At 50.1% G+C, this 18,331-nt stretch overlaps 8 protein-coding genes across 11 annotated transcripts; 3 read left to right on the plus strand and 5 right to left on the minus strand.

Moving 5' to 3' along the window:
- Nucleotides 1-101: 101 nt before the first annotated feature.
- RpS29 (ribosomal protein S29) lies at nt 102-1,313 on the minus strand. Its single transcript, XM_017180455.2, has 3 exons — nt 1,156-1,313; nt 637-736; nt 102-573 (listed from the first exon to the last, which is right to left on the minus strand). Exons 1-3 carry the CDS (start codon nt 1,215-1,217, stop codon nt 565-567), a joined length of 171 nt encoding a protein of 56 aa, XP_017035944.1. The 5' UTR covers nt 1,218-1,313; the 3' UTR covers nt 102-564.
- A 918-nt stretch (nt 1,314-2,231) lies between these two features.
- Nucleotides 2,232-4,166, plus strand: LOC108084201 (uncharacterized). The gene is made up of 3 exons (XM_017180312.3): nt 2,232-2,804; nt 2,862-3,656; nt 3,849-4,166. Exons 1-3 carry the CDS (start codon nt 2,294-2,296, stop codon nt 4,073-4,075), a joined length of 1,533 nt encoding a protein of 510 aa, XP_017035801.2. The 5' UTR covers nt 2,232-2,293; the 3' UTR covers nt 4,076-4,166.
- MED6 (mediator complex subunit 6) lies at nt 4,102-5,504 on the minus strand. The gene is made up of 4 exons (XM_017180314.3): nt 4,910-5,504; nt 4,669-4,843; nt 4,505-4,610; nt 4,102-4,441 (listed from the first exon to the last, which is right to left on the minus strand). Exons 1-4 carry the CDS (start codon nt 5,089-5,091, stop codon nt 4,164-4,166), a joined length of 741 nt encoding a protein of 246 aa, XP_017035803.1. The 5' UTR covers nt 5,092-5,504; the 3' UTR covers nt 4,102-4,163.
- A 149-nt stretch (nt 5,505-5,653) lies between these two features.
- On the plus strand, nt 5,654-7,847 carry Naa80 (N-alpha-acetyltransferase 80). Of its 3 annotated transcripts, none has more exons than XM_017180316.3 (3): nt 5,654-5,995; nt 6,512-6,618; nt 6,704-7,847. In XM_017180316.3, the coding sequence occupies exons 2-3, from the start codon at nt 6,586-6,588 to the stop codon at nt 7,205-7,207; spliced, it is 537 nt and encodes a 178-aa protein (XP_017035805.1). In that variant the 5' UTR covers nt 5,654-5,995; nt 6,512-6,585; the 3' UTR covers nt 7,208-7,847. The 3 variants fall into 3 exon arrangements, with proteins under 3 accessions (XP_017035805.1, XP_017035806.1, XP_070143384.1); XM_070287283.1 differs by lacking the exon at nt 5,654-5,995 and adding an exon at nt 6,048-6,439; XM_017180317.3 differs by lacking the exon at nt 6,512-6,618 and having other exon boundaries at nt 5,664-5,995.
- Nucleotides 7,848-8,351: 504 nt separating this feature from the next.
- On the minus strand, nt 8,352-9,467 carry LOC108084204 (flavin reductase (NADPH)). Its single transcript, XM_017180315.2, has 2 exons — nt 9,141-9,467; nt 8,352-9,077 (listed from the first exon to the last, which is right to left on the minus strand). Exons 1-2 carry the CDS (start codon nt 9,211-9,213, stop codon nt 8,536-8,538), a joined length of 615 nt encoding a protein of 204 aa, XP_017035804.1. The 5' UTR covers nt 9,214-9,467; the 3' UTR covers nt 8,352-8,535.
- Nucleotides 9,468-9,495: 28 nt separating this feature from the next.
- Nucleotides 9,496-12,175, minus strand: Whamy (WHAMM and JMY related). Of its 2 annotated transcripts, XM_017180310.3 has the most exons (5): nt 11,963-12,175; nt 11,421-11,661; nt 10,889-11,323; nt 9,888-10,835; nt 9,496-9,834 (listed from the first exon to the last, which is right to left on the minus strand). In XM_017180310.3, exons 2-5 carry the CDS (start codon nt 11,655-11,657, stop codon nt 9,676-9,678), a joined length of 1,779 nt encoding a protein of 592 aa, XP_017035799.1. In that variant the 5' UTR covers nt 11,658-11,661; nt 11,963-12,175; the 3' UTR covers nt 9,496-9,675. The 2 variants fall into 2 exon arrangements, with proteins under 2 accessions (XP_017035799.1, XP_017035800.1); XM_017180311.3 differs by lacking the exon at nt 11,421-11,661 and having other exon boundaries at nt 11,963-12,174.
- A 606-nt stretch (nt 12,176-12,781) lies between these two features.
- topi (matotopetli) lies at nt 12,782-16,046 on the plus strand. Its single transcript, XM_017180308.3, has 4 exons — nt 12,782-13,487; nt 13,554-14,658; nt 14,712-14,974; nt 15,039-16,046. The coding sequence occupies exons 1-4, from the start codon at nt 13,085-13,087 to the stop codon at nt 15,938-15,940; spliced, it is 2,673 nt and encodes an 890-aa protein (XP_017035797.1). The 5' UTR covers nt 12,782-13,084; the 3' UTR covers nt 15,941-16,046.
- A 312-nt stretch (nt 16,047-16,358) lies between these two features.
- LOC108084009 (fatty acyl-CoA reductase wat-like) lies at nt 16,359-18,097 on the minus strand. Its single transcript, XM_017180021.3, has 5 exons — nt 18,005-18,097; nt 17,841-17,953; nt 17,282-17,786; nt 16,528-17,227; nt 16,359-16,468 (listed from the first exon to the last, which is right to left on the minus strand). The coding sequence occupies exons 1-5, from the start codon at nt 18,078-18,080 to the stop codon at nt 16,381-16,383; spliced, it is 1,482 nt and encodes a 493-aa protein (XP_017035510.1). The 5' UTR covers nt 18,081-18,097; the 3' UTR covers nt 16,359-16,380.
- Nucleotides 18,098-18,331: the final 234 nt, after the last annotated feature.

The raw sequence follows: 18,331 nt of genomic DNA on the forward strand, positions 1-18,331 counted from the left end.
ATCACTCTCCAGTTACTATACATGCACAAAAATACAGGGAAATGAACACTTTTCCGGCAGTCATCGCCGCACCACAACACAAATTAAAACACTCATTCGACTACATGGTTCTTGTTATGGATTTAATTAGATGGAGATTTAAACAAACTGGTATTTTAACAAAGATCCTTCTTGAAAGGCGGCAACTGTTAGAATCCTGTGTGCTCTGGCGTTAAGCAAGAAAGCAGAAGGGCCGCTCCTGCTTTCTTGCTCGGAAGATTATTGTGAAATCGATGCCAGATGTTGTGATGCACACGTTTTAGCTTTGTCGTGTGTTCTCCCGTTGAGCAAGAAAGCAGAAGGGCCGCTCCTGGTTTCTTGCTCAGGAGATTACTGTTGTGGTACACACGTTTTAGCTTCGTCGTCGCTTAATTCTCCAAATGATTATATGTTGTTGCTGCTGCTGCTGTTGCTGCCGGCATATTAATATACGAAGTCCCCCCATCATCCGAGGCGACTGCGTTTACTAATATGCCGAATGTTGTTGCGACACGCTCTAGGCGTGCCTGAAGGCGAAGAGGACCTCTAGTCCAGCTGAAAAAAAAGGAGTTTCAATTAGTTTCGGGTCATCTTTCATTGTTCTGTTGAAGAACTCACCTTCTTGAAGCCAATGTCGTTGGCGTACTCCCTGAAGCACTGACGGCAGATGTTCAGGCCATACTTGCGGATCAGACCGTGGCGGTTAGAGCAGGCACGGCTGAAAGATAGAACGGGTATGGCATTAGATCAGTTTTGCACAAAAATCTAACGTCTAGATGGGCATGGCACAACAACAACTCTACAGCAAGCGCTGTCGCCGCCCTCGGCTGCTCCGCTGCCATAAGCGAGCGTCGCAGTGCCTCGGACGGCTTTTACTTTGGCCACCCTTTATTATGGAAACTGTTCAAGATGTCTAAACACGTATTTCCGTACTCAACCGGGGGCAAAAAAACAAAGAAACATTCGGCAAACGAGTGCAAACAGAAAGGCAGGCGCCATGCGTGCAAAGAACTGGGCGTGATTAACCTCACTTTCTACGGGCATGCCAAAGTGAGCAAAATACGGGTATACGGGGCAAGCATTTAAACAAATTGTACAGCAAACGGTGCGCCACGCTGCGGGCTACAAGAATCTTACCAGCATCGGGAGCCTTGGCCGTATTTGCGGGGGTGCGAGTACCAGAGAGTAGCGAAACCCATGTTGGCGTTTTCCACGAGAAATTCGAAAAGGAGGATCTAGAGGTGGGAGCGGTCGTGGCTGGGAAACTATCGATGGTACTATCGAGGTATAGAATTTTTCCCTTTCTGAGCCACCATCGATAGTTTTATGTCACTATCGCTGCTGGTTCGGGGGTATTTTTATATCACTGCTTGGTTGCAGAAATTAAGTATGAAAATTATATATCTTTTTTAATAGCTTCAGCTTCAGCTTTAGATTTCTTTGAAAATTCGAAAAGAAGGCGGAGATAGAGGTGGAAGAAGGTCGTTGGGTAAAATTGGGGTTGTTGATAATATATCGATTATTATTATTTTTTTTTATGAAATATATATCGTGATTTTGTGCTTGTTTTTTGTCTTCGATATTTTTTTAAGGCTCGAACCACATCTGATATTACAAGCAGATGAGAGTAACATAATTATTTTGCCACAAATAACTACATTTCAAAGCTTATTTATTTAGTAATCTAAACAAATAATCGAAATCTATGATTTCAAAAACTTTCATCTCTAGTGGTATTCAATGTGGCCAGTGGGGAAATATAAATTCTTTCAAATATTTTAGATCAAGCTACTTTTTCATAAACTGTAACAAGTTGAATTGTTAATAGCCCCAGTTGTGTGTTCAGTACAAATTTTCTACCAGAGCAGAACGGTTTCTGTATAAAAAAGTAAAAATATTTTAGTCAATTGTTCGAAGCCACCAATTTTATGCGCCGCCGTTACCGTTTGCATTGCGCGCGCAGTGTTGAAAAGTGTGTTTGAAAAATTAACGCTTTGTTTTTTCTTGTACAGCGTCGGTTTTTCAGCTGCTGTTTGAGTTGTGTTTTTATCGTTTACCAGTTAATTTTCCACTTTCCCGTTCCGCGTGGAGTATAATTATAGCCATGGACGATTCCCGTCGGTCGATCGCGGGGAAGGAAAGTATAAACAAGGTTTTCCTGGCCACCTAATTGTTCTGATTGTGATCCTGCGTAGTGCGGTAGAGTTTTAACACTTGCATCTCCCTGCAGATAGATTCTCGCCGTTCATCGATCGTGACCAGCGATGAGAGCACTATGTACTTATCCTTTGACGCGGACGACAAGTGGCAGTCGGCGATGGTGACCCAGAGCAGCCAGTTGTTCGAGATGCACGCTACCAGCAAGATGGAGGCAGGGGATGACAAGGATCTCAGGCGTGCCGTCCTGAAGGATCTGCACCAGCTGTCGATCAGCCACGATCCGGACCAGAACTCGCCCTTGCGTCCCTTTGACAAGAGCGTTTTGAACAGACACAACGCTTTGAGCTCGACGCCTTCCAAGGACACTGTCCCGGCAGTGGCAATGCCACCGCAGACCATTCCGCTCGACTTGACCGGCGTGGATAACAAGGAGAACTCGCACCCGGATGTCGGCGATAACTCCACTCTGTCCAGCTCGGACTTAACCGCCAACACGGTCAAAGCAAACACATTGAAGAACGATGACGCCACCATGGACGAGGTGGTTGAGCAGGAGGTGGCCAAGCCCAGTGTAAGCTCGGTTTATCCGCTGAGTGATAACGTCGTGCTGGAGAATATCACCGAAGGTGAGTAAGGTCTCCATTTTCTGTGAAATCTCGTTTCATCCGCTCTTTTTTCAACAGTTTCCAACGAGGAGGTGTCTGTGATGGCTTCGCCTTCTGTACCAAAAGATATTCCTGCAAAGGAATCGGAGGAGGTCAACGAGGTCTCCGAACTGATCGCCAAAATTCTGAAGATGACCACCGACTCTATGGAGCCACCGACCGTCTCCACATCAAAAGTGGAGGCAGGCAAGAGGCAATCCATGTCCTCCCTGTATTCGGCGCCCTTGCCACGCCCCCGGCGCTCGTATTTGCCCACGCGCATGTCCGTCGTGGTGAAGACCACACTGAACAGTCCGGCCCGTAAGCGCCGCATAAGCTGCCTTCCAGTCTCTCGCAGATCGATCACTGTCTCTGGCCCCTCCCGTAAATTGGACGCTGCCACCAATACTAGTGGCCAGAAGCTCGCGCCCATGTTGCCCAAGCCACAGGCTAAAAGCTCTTCCGTGATCTACAACTGTAAGACCTGCGAAGCCACGTTCCGGGTGAAGAGCCTGCTGACTGTGCATGAGCGCATGCACAATTTGTCCGAAAACGGGCCCAAGGCCGTGAAGCGCTTGGCAAGCGCCAGTGCAACCGGGTCCAGCGGTTCGCAGAATCGCTGCAAGTACTGTGACAAGAACTTCGCCCTGGAGCGCGCTCTGCACATCCACCTGATGGAGAAGTGCGACAAGATACCGCCGGGCGAGAAGCGCAAGCTGAAGTACACCGAACTCAACCACGTGAAGAAGGCCCAGCTGCCGAAGATAGCCGTTGTCAGTGCACCGGCAAATCCACCAAAGCCCCAGCCGCGCATGAGCACCGTCCAGACCAAGGGTAATTTGACCGTCGAGAATCGTGCAAGCAATTCGGTTAAGAGAAACGCCAAAGTAACTCTACACATGAATTTTAACCCGAAGTAAAAATGTGTATTTACTTTGAATATAGAAATATAGGTTCTCTTAGCCGATATTCTGCCAGATGTGTATTACAACCTCATTAACTCCCACTTTAATCGTATTTTTGCAGCTCTCTCGAATGGAGCCCAACTCATGCCACCGCCGTCCGCGAGGAAGGTATCCAAGAATGTGGCCCATCTCGGGGTTTATCGCACTCCCACTAAGTCCGTTCCCTGTCACCTGTGCAAGCAGTCATTCAAAAGTATCCTCGAGTTCACCACCCACAGCCTGAATGCGCATGGAAAGGGCCCGATGCAGAAGGTCGGTGAAGACGACGCACCGAGTGCCATGGATTAAATCAAACGTTTCGAGTGTAGCCATAGTCTAGGTCTTAGTTAAGTGTACTTTAATCTCTTCCCCCAGTTTAAATGCACTTTTAACATAATCACTTGGTCTTCTTTTCGGGCGGGGGTTTCATGTCCACTCCCTCGGTCTTGATGTCCAGCGGTCCCGTGGCATTGTTCATTTCAGTGGCCGCATTGATCTCTTCTCCCGCTATCGCCGACTGCTGAATGTTCTGCAGCATGGGCGGAATGGGTGGCGGAAATTTGCGCAGCAATTCGGCCAGCAGCATGTCCACTCGCTGCTTCTGAAACAGGGTACCGCTATTTTCCTCTTTCGCCGCATTGGCGTCCTTCTTGTCCCCCTTGGATTTGTCGGACACTAAAAACGAAGTGTTTGATTTAAAAAAATCTCTACAAGGCAAAGATTAGGAGGACTACTCACAAACTTTGTTGGTGGAAAAGTCCCAGGTGTAGCCCTTATTGGGATGGTAGCGGGCATAGCTGCTGGCTTCCTCAAAGGCGGACTGCAGATTCACAACGGTATTGAGCTGAAAAGAATAAGCCATTAATCCAAGACGAAACTCGGTTTAAGGCGAGAATACCTACTATGCGGGCATTGATGACGTTGGCCAGATCGGGGGCCTTGTAGACAGTGCCGCCGATGATGTAGTAGTCGGCGATGGGCGTCGCCTCCGAGGGATTGTGGCGATGCTGTTTGCGGATCACATACAGAATGGGTTCGGCCACATGCAGCAAGATGTACTCCAGGCCGATCATGTTGCTGGAAGAGGAAGAAATAAATACATATATATTCTGGAAGCACAGCTTCAAGTTCAGGGACACCTACTGCAAATGCTCTGGTCCCAGACGCTGCATCCGAATGGTCTCGTTGTTGCATATGTGATCGTAAAAGGGATTGGATTTGCGACAGAAGTAGTCCATGACGCTCTGCGGGCTCAGGGTGGCCATCATCTGGGTGTCGTGCCAGGAGAGGCGCAGGTGGTCGTTGGTCATCTGTCGGCTAGCCATACTGCCGATTCACGTGTCCGGCGTTCGATCTGGGAAGTACTGGTTGCTATGTTTTGGCAATGGCAGCGACAGCGGCCGTTTTTCTGGGTCAATGACGACGAGACCGCTTCTTTCCGATTCCTATTCCTAGCGATCGGTTTGTTTACAAGCTATTTTCGGCTGCCAATTTGAGCGATTGATTTTTTTTTATTTATTTGTTGTGCAATAAATAATTTAGTAACGCGCTGTCGTACGTCGCTCCTCTCCTCACTTCTCTCTCTCTCGGCTCTAAACCCGTAAGTTTTCCCACAATCCTCTGCTTCGTTGCGGCGTTGGTTAAATGTGATTGCTAGTTTGTGGCGTTATTTCTGCACTTTAAAACAAACAAATAAGTTTTTGTTGATATTTTTCATTCAATGAGTAGAGTGACCTTAGAAAAGGTTGGAAATAAGCCTGCACTTGGCCATAATCGTTCAGGAAAACTCAAGTAAGCACATCTGGTCACACTGCCGCCGGCTGCGAACGGAGCAGTGTGGCCAGTATACGAGATTCGCAAAAACCACATTTTCCACCAAAACACATTTGGTCACACATCTGCAGCAAGTGGACAGTCCCGCGACGGCGAAGAAGAAGCAGGAGCCTGCGAAAAAGTTTAAAAATAAACTAATTCCGTTTAAAATCAAACTGATATTCAATTTTCCGGCGCGCAATCATCGCAAGCAGCCGTTCACCGCCCAGTCAACACGTAGCTGCCACACGATCGCACACGAACACAAACAAACGGATTAGACCAACATTTACGCTCTCACGGATCTTGGTTCGTTGCCGTCACCATCAATTCAATATTGGGAATATCAGTTCGTTTTGTACCCTTCGTCGTGGCGCACGGGAAGCAGACGCTGAGCAGCGCACGGCTCTCGCAATGGTAACCAACCGCTCATCCGTAACCATAATCAGTCACAAAATCAATTTGTAGTAGCACCCTCCGACCCCAGTATGCTCGTGCCTGTCCAGCTCTAGACCATTTGTATATAAACGACTCGACCCCTCCTTTTCCTTCTCCTCCCCCGCATATTAGGCCTTCAATCGTATCACCCGCACAATACATATATGTACATATGTGCGTACGCTTTTGTAGGCGGCCAGTCAAGGTCGCATGATTCTCGGCCAGGCGTACACATACATACGCACGAAAATGTTCTTTTTTTACGCCTGCCTCACCTTGATTTCCAACAATATTCTGTCTGTGTGTGTGTGAAGTGTGCCGTTTCCATGGCTGCACCAAATCTTTGTTTATTCCACCTGATGTGGAGGCATCTTGAAAGTCCAGTGTAATCTCTCCGTAACCGACCCGTGTAAATAAACGCCGGTGTGTGTCCAGTGTTCAGTGTGCGCCTTGCTGACCTCCGAACGGAAACGACTCTATTCTATTCTCTTCTAGATTGTTGCACACTTTAGCACGTTAAGCGGACTCCGGATCCGTTGCAGATCCGTATCTCAGTCAGTTTCAGCGAAATGCGCTACATAAAACCGGAGCCGTATTACGAAGTAAACCGAAATAGCGCCAGATCTCCTCCAGTTCCCCCGCCTCTGTCCATGGAATAAGATTGACTAATCCGTCTCGTATTTGCAGGGGCTTCCACCGTTCAATGTCACCGGCAGCCCGTTCAATGTGGTGCCCATCCACAACTACCCGGAGCTGATGAAGGATACCTGCGCCCTGATCAACGCAGAATGGCCGCGCTCGGAAACGGCGCGCATGCGCTCACTGGAGGCCTCCTGCGACACACTGCCCTGCAGTTTGGTGCTGACCACGGAGGGCATGTGCCGTGTGATCGCCCACCTCAAGCTCAGTCCGATCACATCCAAGAAGAAGGCCTGCTTCGTGGAGTCGGTGGTGGTGGACAAGAGCTACCGGGGTCAGGGCTTCGGCAAGCTAATCATGAAGTTCGCCGAGGACTACTGTCGCGTGGTGCTCGACCTGAAGACCATCTACCTGTCGACCATCGACCAGGACGGTTTCTACGAGCGGATCGGGTACGAGTACTGCGCACCCATTACCATGTACGGTCCGCGTCACTGCGAGCTGCCCAGCCTGCAAAATGCCAAAAAGAAATACATGAAGAAGGTCTTATAGACGTCAACGCCAGTAACTGTGGTGAGATTAGCCCAATTGGGTCATGCCGAGCCCGATCAGCGTGTGACGGTTAACTAGTCAAATTGGCAATCGCTTGAATTCTTCACGGGCTTCACCTGCCAGCAGCTGCACCGGGGCCACCACCTGTGGACACCACGGCACCCTGCCAATTATCAGTTGTCAATGGGGCGGAGTGCTTCCACGTCCACGGGGGTCTCGGGATGCAGCCAGAGCTTTTGATTCCATTACACCGATAAGCAAACACTGTGTTGATTTTTGGATATTACTTTCCGCGTGTATTTTTTAATCTTTTTGGTTCATTTTGTATGAAAAAGGTGACCATGACCCACCACCCGCCCCCTACGCCTGTTCGGTACATGTTTAAGGTCTATATGTTAACTTAAAGCCAACTGTTATGATTTGTTATATAGTATTTGCTCAAGCGTATGCCTAGGCATAGTTGCTCCTAGACGAAAATCTACCTGCCTGCGATGATAATAAGTGGGAAAGAAGCTCAAGTATCTTCCAGCGAAACATAGCATATACATAGACATATCGAGCCTTAGCATTAAGCACTCAACGAAGGCAATAACTTCCAATAAATCGTGTAGAAATCTTAATTGAAATGCCAAAGAAGAAATTTATGTTTTTAAAATTTTTAATTGAAATGCCACTTATGCTTTGGTTTCTGGGCGGAAGTGGCGAGGCAAGGCGACGGAAACAGCTGTCTGCGGCATGAGCGATGCATCCCCATCTCGCCGGGATGACAAGTCCAAGTTCATGGCTGCGACTATCTATAAATTTATGTTATTTTTGCGCAGCCAAATTTGACGAGCGGCGTCATGCGAAGTGCTTCTGTTACAGAAATAACCCGTGCAGTGATGTAAGGCGCGCACAGATCTCGGTGTCTGCCAAAAAATGCCTCTCTCTCGTGGCCCGGGTGGGGGGATGTGCGTCTGTGTTCTCATAGCGGAAGCTGTTGATCTGATCTCTGCTGGCTTGGTGATTTTTTATGGTTACACATTGCTCGAATACCTGAATGGCGTTGGGTGCGACAGGTGCTAATGTGCCGACATTTCGGGGTGTCCGTGTGTCCGGTGCCAAAGCCAATCCGCACGTAATTGCAATTAAGTACTTACGTACATTATCTTCTAAAATGGAAAGTTTATTGTGCGCGCGCTCACATTATATTGCGTATACATTTGGGGACACAGGGGAACTGGAACTACGGATAGGAATATCAATTTAAATGTATTTGTACGACTTGAATGATCATCAGCTGCCAGTGGATATGTGGGGACCAAAGTGGACAACGAGGCTGGTTAGCTCTAGGCAGTCTTCGGGGTCTTGCCTATGCCGCACACCTTGCCGTAGTGCTCCGGCTGGTCCAGGCTGTCGATGATGAACTTTCCCAGGTCGTGTTTGGAGACCAGGCGGTAGGGGGCCTCATCGTGCACCACGGTGTAGGCGGTGGACGGCTCATCGGCGATATGTGGCGGCAGGATAGCAATGTAATCCAGCCCGGAAGCCTTGGTTAGGTCCAGCATTCGCTGGTGCTCCTCATTCAGCTTGTGGAACACAGCTGGCACCTCCTTGAGCGTGCGCAGCAGGAACGAGGACATGACAATCGAGAACTTGGTGATCTTCTCTTCTTTCATCGCCTTGATCAAGTTCGCGGTGCCTTGGGACAGCTCTGTGGTAGCCTCGAGCTTGTTGCGGGTGCCCAGGACCACGGCCACTCCATCTACGCCCTCAATAAGGCGCCTCACATCCTCGTATTTGGTGGCATCGCCCTTCACCAGCTCAACTTTGGACTTGAAACGCTCCGGAACAGTGGCCTCGGTGCGATAAAGCAGACGGACCTTCAGACCTGCAAGACGCAAGAATTAGCAGCGAACCGGAGACCCCTCATTGGCCCCGCGGGAGCACCTACCTTTCTCTAGGGCGTGATCCACGGCACACTCGCCGGTCATGCCGGTGCCTCCGATGATTGCAATGCGTTGCATAATGCCTACTCCTTAGTCCCCACGGGAATGTAAAGCCTAATGTCCACTCTTGGTCGTGCGAAAGTGCAGTCTCACCTGTGATCCAGCAGGTGGTGGTGGTTATCTAGCAAGTTCCAAACCGCAAGTGCCTCCAGCGACGGCCTGCTCTGCGTTCTCACCTCGCCGGCTGATTCTATATCTCTCTCTCACGCACACCAGCAGGCAGCAGGCAGGTGTGTGCGTGTGCGTCTTGGAGCAGCGCAGAAAGCGATACCGACAGTGCCAGATATAGATAGTAATATCTCTGATGAACAATTTTTATTTACAAACGTTTTGTGTGCTCATTTGTCATGGTGATTAATGTTAAAAATAAAAAATTATTTGAATTGGCGAATCGCGGAATTGCTCAGTCTGCAGCACTGGTTGCCGCCGTCAGTGTTGTAAAGTGCTCCGCCGTTAAAATTTTGGCCGCCAAAGTTTTGGTTACGCCTGCGACTCCTCGGAATAGGGATTATCTGCCGGATTCTTCACCCGCCGCAGCGTGATGCCCAGCTTGAGTTCGCTCAAGAAGTCGGTGGTGGCTGGCTTTCGCTCCGGTCGTGGCTTGATGCCGCTAATTGTGGCCGCCTTCTGGTCCACTTTCTGCAAGGATCGGAGGATGAGAATTATACATTTTGCTTGGAATATGGACATACCTTCAATGCTACTCCCTGGCGTATACTGGCGAGGAGTGCGCCGCGATCATCACCGCCGGCAGAGGCCGCCGGAGCAGCTTTTGGCTGGGACTTTTGCATAGGCGGCGGCGGCGGAACTCCGGCCATACCAGCTGGTGGAGGCGGCGGTGGTGGTGGCGCTCCACCTGCAGCGGCAATTGGCATGGGAGGCGGCGGTGGCGGAACGGCGGCCGAGGGCGCAGGAGGCGGCGGTGGAACATGGTTAATCTGCTTTTGCATCGGTGGCGGTGCAGCTGGAACATGACTGTACGCTTGCATCGGTGCCGCCGCCGGAGGTATATAAGCAGATGGAGTCCTGGATCCAGAAGTTGGCTTAGCCGGAGGAGCAGGTGGCGGCGGCTTAGCAGCTGGCGCATACTGCACCTGGGACATTGAAGCCATCGAGTTGGTGTTCGGAACTATCGTTGGCTTTGGCGGCGCCGGCGGAGGAATGCGCATGGTGCCCGCCTTGCGCTGCGGCGAAATAGTGGCATAAGTAGCGTTTTGCGTTTTCGGAGGAGCCGAGGGCCGCACTTGGCGGATGTCGATGGCCGCCGGATAGCCATGAACATGCGAGTTGTTCGCCGTGACTGCCGAGGGAGGTGGCGGCACCTTCGGTTTAGCCTGCTGCTGCTGCTGGGGCTGGACGTGAACGGGAATCACGGATCCCACCTCTTGTTGTCTGACGGAAGGTGGAGCAACTGGTCCTGCAGCAGGCAGATCCATGTCCGAGATGTCCACGAAGCGTGAGGTGAGTGAGGCATAGTTGGAGAAGCTCGGAGCCGGCGCCGGCTTCGCAGCGGCTGCCATTGGTGGCGGCGGAGGCGATGGCGGGGGCGTTATTTGGTTGTTAGTGGAAATGGTGGCGTAGAGTAGCGGCCTGACCGGTTCCTGGACATGGGGCTTGGCCTGAAAATCGCTCTTGGCGGGCTGTAAAAGCGGAAAACGCTATACTGGCAGGCACTTACGTCTCAAGCACTTACCATCCACGTGTAGTTGGAGTGCACAATCTTCTTGACGACATCTTGGTGCCGCATGTGGCTAATATCCGCCTCCGTAATGCCCCGCTCTATCATGTACTTCCGCAACACGTTGTCGTTGGACTCAGCATTCAAATCGAAGGCGTTCCTTGTGCGATCCCGGGTCACATCACCGGATACGTGCTGAAAGTTGACAGGGCCACTGATCTCATACTTGGAGCCCTTGCTGCTAACCAGGACGCTGGTGGCGAAGCTGGGACCCGCCAGGGCAACGGCTGGCGGAGCGCCAGCATACCTGTCCAGGCTGTTCGACGAGGAGGAGCTCTTCATGCCGTCGAGACTGCCGTTGATGCTGGCGTTGTCGGCGTAGTAGGGCGGCGGGCGGACTGCTGGCGGCGGATTGGCGAACACGTCGCTGCTCACTTGCATAGACGGTGGCTGGAAAGAGAGAAACAGCGGCGTTCAGGACCTGGGAGCGAGCGGTGAGGCATATGACTGATGAGGTTAGAAGGATCTGCTTGTCGCCGGATATTACCACCCAATAACCGGGCCCCTTATTGCTCCTAATTATGTCATAGACGTAAGCTCGCCGCATGATGGCCGGCAGACGATCGAGGTCGTCGGACAGGTTGGCCTTCCGCAGGTACAACTGGAGCATTTCATCGACGCCCTGGCCCCGCACATCGAAGGTCTTGCGAAAGTCAATGGCCTTCCCCTCCAGCTGCCGAAACTCCACGGGCTCGGAGATGTAGGCGTACGAGTAATCCTCCATGGCACTGGAAAAGCGGATACGTATTTGGGAGCTGCGTTAGTACGGCTGCTAAAGATCGCGCTAGGTGCCGCCCCACTTGGCTTTGTCTCGGACCTCTCCCCGGAGCCGTGCGTCCATCCAAAATATGCCGTTCGGTATTATCTAGTTGCCAATTTGTAGATAAGAGTTGCTGGCGCAACTTGCGTTTTTATCAATTTCGGAATCGGATCGCGCTGGGCCTTCACCGCGCGCTGACTCATCGCCCCCGGCTAACTCAGAGCCCCTAGCCCCAAGGCAAACGAGAGAGGAGGCCAAGGAGCAATTACCGTGTGCACCGTGGAGTAGTTGGGTCCAGGCAGGAACACTAGCACCCGGAGAGAAGACAAAGTCAGAATTAATCGAAAAAGAAATCGGATCGGCAGCCGGAGGAGCAGTTTGAACGGCACAAAGCAGTTTGGCGGACTGATTAACCGCGGTGGTATGCCTTGTTAGGCACTGCGTTTACTCATTTCGCGAACCGCCTTATCTAAAGCCGAGGCACTGATAACTGATAACCGGGGGCCAGTAATCACCTGGGCCCGCGACAACCAAGTCTCCGACTCCGGCAGCGACAGCCTGAGCCAAAAGAAAACATAAACAATCGGCGTAAACTATATTTTGGTAGTGGCTCCATGATAAACGCTTCACCTGTCAACTCGCTGGCTCGCTGCCAGGTTGGGTAAGTCCAAAGAAATTGAAAGAAATAAAGATAATGAGTAATGGCTTCACAGAAACCGGAAGCGGTCGTCATCCAAGCGGAATAACCTGATGTAAAGTAGTAGTAGTAAAGGAACTCTACATCATAAGTAATAACTTTGATCTTTGGCCATATCCTCAAGCTTATGTTTCAATTTTTCAAGCTTTGTTTACCTCAACTTCATTTCGTAAGTCCAATCTTAATTAAGATCTTAATTCATAAACTACTCTTGCCAAAAAACTGATTATATTTAATAATTAAGACATGAAAGGAAGTTAACTTTGGGAAGCGAAAAATATATAAACCCATGCAGCTTGCTATTGGAGCAGAGACTGCATTTTAAACCGATCCTTACTATACTAAAAACAAACTAAATTATTCGACTTTTATCAAAAGGACCCATCTTTGGCTGCCAAGGGATCCTTATAGAACTATTCGAGCACATGAGCACATGGGACAGCTTCGCTTTGAAGGTAACCCTATAGAGTTGGTTTGGGCTTCGTTGAGTTAGCTGTCAGATTTGATGACTTGCCATGTGACCCAGGAAAGGCATAACTCAGTTACCCAATTACCGGCAGCCTGAACGCTTCGAACAGTTCAAAGTGTTTCTTTTTTCTTTCTGGAAAATCGTAATCTTTCAATCTGTTCAAAAATTTGGCCGACTGCGTCGACAAAACTATACAAAAACCGGTAAGAAATCCTTAAAGGCTAAATGGATTCCGAGGATTTTGGAAGCCTTCAAGAAGGCGAGCAGCAGGCGGGGGAATATACACTGGCCGAGATTGAGGTCGATATGGAGTCGCAGCTGACTCCCAATGACCTGGACCCCGGTGCCACGGTGCTGCTCTCCATCGAGGGCGACGAAGACGGCGAGCGAATTATGAGCCACGAGGATCTATCCAGGTGGTTTTTGGTAGAGCCGGCCGCAAGCCCGGCACCAATGCCCACAGATGTAGTGGTGCAGCGTACCCTAGAGGACCCAGCTCTCAAGCAGATCCTCCAGGAGGCCGACGGCAAGCCGGACTTTGATCCCGAGGCGGAGCAGATGAAGATACGCAGCTTCCTTGCAGGCATTACGCACAGCAAGATGACCACAGAGCAGTCTGTATTTCAAGGTGCTGCCGTGCAGAGTTTTAATATCTCCTCCCATTACTTGATGTTCTCCTCTGTCCCTCTTCTAGGATACCGCCCCAACACAACAGGCTTTGGCAACCGGAGTAAGTGCCCCGATTGCCTTGGCAGTTTCGATGCCTCGTCGTTTCAGAATCACTTGTGCAGCACCGAGGTCGAAAGGAAGTCCAATCAGAAGTCCGTCGCCGAAGCTGTGGCTGACAAGCAGGCGGAGAAGCCACCAGCAGCAGCAGCAGCAGCACCTGATCCCCCAGCTCCTCCTTCCCCCAGCAAACCGAACAGCATACGAGTGGTGGCAGAAAACCAGATCCGCCTGCGTCGCTTCTTGAATGATGAGCTGAAATACGACATAAACCCCGGAGTGGATGGCTCGAGCAGCCGTAAGTCCGGTAAGGGACTTCACGAGTGCAGCAAGTGCGACCGCAAGTTTGTCCACGCCTCTGGGTTGGTGCGCCACATGGAGAAGCACGTCCTGGACCTAATCCCTTCGCAGAGTAAACCACAGCCGGCCGCATCTCTGGCGGCCGGTCTCACTGCCGTGGTGAAGTGCAACTTCTGTGGACGGATCTTTTACGATCCGCAGGTGGCGTTGGAGCACGCCCACGTTCACTTTGAGGTACATCCAATAGCCAATAGCCAATCGGAAACGGCGGTCAAGTACACCACCAATGTAGATTTTAAGCAGCTTATAAAGGACACGGAGTCGCTGCTGAGCGACGTTTGCTCGGGAGCGGCGAAGCTAGGGAAGCAGAAGAACATGGAGGTGCTGGTGAAGATGGAGAAGCTAGAGAAGCCGGAGGAGCTTAAAAAGCTGGAGAACCTGAAAAAAGTAGAGATCCTGAACAGCCTGGAAGAGAATTTATTTAGCATCTTGGTGCTGGGCAGCGTCCTGCAGTGTGAGTTCTGCGAATACCTGTTCTCCGACATCAGGGAGCTCCTCGCCCATTCGGCCACTCACCCGGTAAAGCGGCGATTCGAGTGCACCGCCTGCGACATTAAGATGGATACTGCCAAGGAGGCCAGACTGCATTTCGAGACGGACTGCATCTTCATGCGCGAGTCGCTGAAGTCGCTAAGCGTTTCGGTCAGCCGCTTCTTTGCGTGCAATGTGTGCGAGCTAAAGTTCGCCAACTCTGAGCTGCTGCAGGAGCATCGGTAAGTGGGATTTAGTTGAGCATCAGCCAGGATAACCCCTGTTCCTTTGCCAGCTGCACCTACCATCACTACTTTCCGCGGCTCAGTCCGCATGGCGCGAGCCTGCTGCTCCCCTGCGAGTTCTGTGAGGTGATATTCGAATCCGCCCGCGAGGTTCAGCCGCACAACGAGGAGAAACACCTAAGCAAGAAGAAACGAGAGAAGGAGACGCGTGGCAGCACGACCAGCGGTCGCCAGCGGCAGTACCTGTGCGACATCTGCGGCAAGTCCTACACCCAGTCGAGTCACCTGTGGCAGCACCTGCGCTTCCACCAGGGTGAGTAGGAACACGAATAGGAACTCCCATTCCAGTTACTCACCATACATCCCATACGTGCCAGGTGTGAAGCCCTTCGTATGCCCGGAGGATAAATGCGACCGCAAGTTCACCATCCGACCGGACCTCAACGACCACATCCGCAAGTGCCACACGGGCGAGCGGCCGTTTCACTGTCAGACGTGCGGCAAGCGTTTTCTCACCGGCTCCGTCTTCTACCAGCATCGCCTCATTCATCGTGGCGAGCGGCGTTACGAGTGCGAACAATGTGGCAAGCGATTCTATCGCGCCGACGCCCTCAAGAACCACCAGCGCATCCACACCGGGGAGAAGCCGTTCAGTTGCCTTTTCTGCACCAAGACATTTCGCCAGCGCGGCGATCGCGATAAGCACATGAGGGCCCGCCACGCACACCTCGATGCCAACTCGCGCCTCATGATGCAGATGCAGAAGTTCCAGCTGGAGTCGGCCGCAGCCGCCAAGGCCAAGGGGGAGAAGACCCCGTCCGGAGTTGCGATGGCTGCCTGTGGTAGCCACCCCTTGGCAGAGGGTTTGGAGCCCGGAGAGGTAGTGGCTTCAGAAGAGCATCTGCACGATCCCGAGCCAAACGGAGACATGCCAAACTATTTTGTAGTGGATGAGTATGTGGAGGGTGAGCCTGGGGAGAATGACCTGAACGGTTTCAATATGCAGCAGGGTGTCTGTACCCTGGAAGAGGAGGGCTGCACCATGGAGGAGGAGGAGCAGCAGATAATTCTGTACGAGACTCAGCCAGGAAGGGATTTGAACTTGGGAGACGACCAGCAACCAGGACAGGATTTGATCACCTTCGACTATAAGGAGGCTAATGAGGAGCCAATGCAGGACGAGGACTATGTTCAAATGCTTCAGGGCGACGAAAATGCCAGGGTTGTGGTTGTGCAGAACAACCCAGCTCAGCCTATGTTTTCCAATTCCTACATGTAATCTCATTTAAATTCAAGCAAGGCGCAACACGAATGAAGCCATTTCCAGTGACGGGAAATATGGGATATCCTACTATCTATGTACATATATCGATAATTTACATTCTTGAATAAAATAATATTTTAAACTTGACAAAATTTTTAATAATACTAGTAATAATTTATAAAAGATAAAAATATAAAAACCAAGAACCATAAGTGATGATTATCGAAAAAAAGGTTTGAATGAAAATATCAACCACTTGGAATCAACTGTAAATAAAAACTAAATATACTATACTATAGTATTTTTATGATTTTAATTATTTTAAAATAAAATCATTCCTTGATTTACACAATACGAAAATAACATTTTTGTTCTCATTTATATTATTATTATTTTTTTAAATATTTTATTTTACATTTACATTTATTTACGCGACAAAGACATCTCCTGGTATCTTAAAAGACAAACTTTGCCAGCATCCACAAGCCGTACAGGATTAAAGAGAGCAGCAATATCGTGAGACCATAGTGAAGGACCTTGAAGCTGTAAAGTAAGAACCTTGGTCATTATGCCCATCGAATCACAAATGTTAATGTAGTTACCGCCTGTGCAGCTTCAGACCACTGGCAATGGACTCCTCAGTGATCGGCTCATTGGCTATATGCTTTCGCATACCACTAAAGGCGCCTTGAAAATAGTGGTCCCAATCCAGACGGTCCATATCAAAGTCGTACATAAAGCGATCTTTCTTCGACAGCGTCTCCAACAGTCCCTGGGTGTTGGACATGCCAAAGTTAAAGGTGGTTCTCATGAACGGTCCCAGAAGAGCAATATTTTTGTGTATTTTGCTGTAGACCTTCCCCAGGATGGGCTTGCGGCCATTGAGGCGAAGTAGCGCGTCGAGGAAGTATCCCGGAAGGGTATGAAAAAAGAAGGCAGCAAATGGAAACAGGAGGGGAGGAAAACGAATGAGAAAGGGGTACCACAGCACATTGTTCAGCGGATTACGATTGATAAAAGAAAAACCTAGTTCTAGGAAATTCTTTAAACATAACTGGTTCTTCCTAGTGGAACCAAAAGTGTAAATAGGAGGCTTTTCTGCGTGCCCTATATTTGTGCCTGTTGTCCAGGCACAGGCCAAGATTACGTTAGCACAATAGTCAACCGGTACCAAGTTAAACTTGGAGTTGGAGTCAAACGTGAGTACCCGGACTACACCGCGAGCTATGCCAAAGATTAGAGCCTGGGGACCGTTTAAACCTTCTGTCCACCCAACCTCGGGCTCCTTGCAGACCGGCATAACTATGAATAGGTTAGTTAGTTACAACGCCAAAGCTTAGCACATCATTCACCTACTGATCGACGGTCGGAAGATGCACAGGTTGCCCGCCTCCCTCCGGATCACGTCCTCCGCCAGGGCCTTGGTATAGGTATAGGTGTTCGGGAAGGATCCTACCAGCGCAGACGTCATGTTGTCTATCGTCTCTGCACTCAACAGCTCCCCCAAGGCTAGGATTTTGTCAGAACCATCTCGTAAATGCTCCGGATAGAACCTCTCATCTATGTCGGTCGCCACAGAATTGGAGTAGGCGGTGGAGACATGGACAAAGGACACCAGCTGGGTCATTCGCTTTGCCAGCTGAAGCATCAGCCGAGTCGCGCGAACATTAATGGCCAAAGACAAGTGCATGGCCTCGTCAAAGCGAACGGTGGCTGCTCCATGGATAACAACTTGCACCTCGGAAACCAGGAGACCTTTGTCCAATTCACACAGGCCCAGATCCGGTTGTTGGCAATCTCCTGCAATGGGACAGACCCGCTGCAGCGCATCCGGCTTGGTCTTCAAGAGCACTTCAAAAATCTAAGGAATTTCGTTTGAGAATTTGTCATTGAATCCAGAATGGTGATTACCCACCGAGTCCTTCTCCCAGACTGAGACGCGTTCTCCGATAGACACGCCGCGCTTGGGTCTGAATAGCGAGTATATTCGTTTCACCTCGGTTGTCCTCAGGAGCTTCTCAATGACCACTGAAAGCCACGGTCATTAGCTCTAAAAAATATAAATAGTGCTCTGGATACCTTTGCCCAAAAATCCTGATCCTCCCGTTAGGAAAACGGTTTTATTTCTAAAGAATTCTTGAATTCCTGTATCCATTTTGCTTAGAACCGAGAAACCTTCTATTTCGCAATTCGACCGAACGAGTGAGACTAGAAAGTCTTTCTAATGGCGACTTGTATTTATGCTCGACAATTTACATTTCGCAAAGGTTGAGTTCGGCATTTCTATGGATTAGTGGTACAATGTACATTTTATGTACATAAATAACGTCTCCATTAACTTAATTAACGTCAGCAAAAGCATGAATTCTAAATTTCTTGCAATGCACCACACTAATTACTATTTAT

Source organism: Drosophila kikkawai, chromosome 3R, assembly GCF_030179895.1.
Source record: "Drosophila kikkawai strain 14028-0561.14 chromosome 3R, DkikHiC1v2, whole genome shotgun sequence".
Lineage (NCBI taxonomy): Eukaryota > Metazoa > Arthropoda > Insecta > Diptera > Drosophilidae > Drosophila > Drosophila kikkawai.

Bases quoted from the DNA above. Each gene is read 5' to 3' on its own strand.
- RpS29 (XM_017180455.2), bottom strand. From the start codon at position 1,217: ATGGGTTTCGCTACTCTCTGGTACTCGCACCCCCGCAAATACGGCCAA. The intron at 737-1,155 runs GTAAGATTCTTG...TCTATCTTTCAG, and splicing joins GGCCAAGGCTCCCGATGCTG to CCGTGCCTGCTCTAACCGCC.
- LOC108084201 (XM_017180312.3), top strand. From the start codon at position 2,294: ATGTACTTATCCTTTGACGCGGACGACAAGTGGCAGTCGGCGATGGTG. The intron at 2,805-2,861 runs GTGAGTAAGGTC...TTTTTTCAACAG, and splicing joins GCTGGAGAATATCACCGAAG to TTTCCAACGAGGAGGTGTCT. The intron at 3,657-3,848 runs GTAATTTGACCG...GTATTTTTGCAG, and splicing joins GAGCACCGTCCAGACCAAGG to CTCTCTCGAATGGAGCCCAA.
- MED6 (XM_017180314.3), bottom strand. From the start codon at position 5,091: ATGGCTAGCCGACAGATGACCAACGACCACCTGCGCCTCTCCTGGCAC. The intron at 4,611-4,668 runs GTAGGTATTCTC...TATTCTTTTCAG, and splicing joins ACGTCATCAATGCCCGCATA to CTCAATACCGTTGTGAATCT. The intron at 4,442-4,504 runs GTGAGTAGTCCT...CTTCGTTTTTAG, and splicing joins CTTTTCCACCAACAAAGTTT to TGTCCGACAAATCCAAGGGG.
- Naa80 (XM_017180316.3), top strand. From the start codon at position 6,586: ATGCGCTACATAAAACCGGAGCCGTATTACGAA. The intron at 6,619-6,703 runs GTAAACCGAAAT...TCGTATTTGCAG, and splicing joins AACCGGAGCCGTATTACGAA to GGGCTTCCACCGTTCAATGT.
- LOC108084204 (XM_017180315.2), bottom strand. From the start codon at position 9,213: ATGCAACGCATTGCAATCATCGGAGGCACCGGCATGACCGGCGAGTGT. The intron at 9,078-9,140 runs GTAGGTGCTCCC...TGCGTCTTGCAG, and splicing joins GGATCACGCCCTAGAGAAAG to GTCTGAAGGTCCGTCTGCTT.
- Whamy (XM_017180310.3), bottom strand. From the start codon at position 11,657: ATGGAGGATTACTCGTACGCCTACATCTCCGAGCCCGTGGAGTTTCGG. The intron at 11,324-11,420 runs GTAATATCCGGC...CTCTCTTTCCAG, and splicing joins AGGGGCCCGGTTATTGGGTG to CCACCGTCTATGCAAGTGAG. The intron at 10,836-10,888 runs GTAAGTGCTTGA...CCGCTTTTACAG, and splicing joins ACTCCAACTACACGTGGATG to CCCGCCAAGAGCGATTTTCA.
- topi (XM_017180308.3), top strand. From the start codon at position 13,085: ATGGATTCCGAGGATTTTGGAAGCCTTCAAGAAGGCGAGCAGCAGGCG. The intron at 14,659-14,711 runs GTAAGTGGGATT...TTCCTTTGCCAG, and splicing joins GAGCTGCTGCAGGAGCATCG to CTGCACCTACCATCACTACT. The intron at 14,975-15,038 runs GTGAGTAGGAAC...CATACGTGCCAG, and splicing joins GCACCTGCGCTTCCACCAGG to GTGTGAAGCCCTTCGTATGC.
- LOC108084009 (XM_017180021.3), bottom strand. From the start codon at position 18,080: ATGGATACAGGAATTCAAGAATTCTTTAGAAATAAAACCGTTTTCCTA. The intron at 17,954-18,004 runs GTATCCAGAGCA...CGTGGCTTTCAG, and splicing joins ATCAGGATTTTTGGGCAAAG to TGGTCATTGAGAAGCTCCTG. The intron at 17,787-17,840 runs GTGGGTAATCAC...GAAATTCCTTAG, and splicing joins CAGTCTGGGAGAAGGACTCG to ATTTTTGAAGTGCTCTTGAA.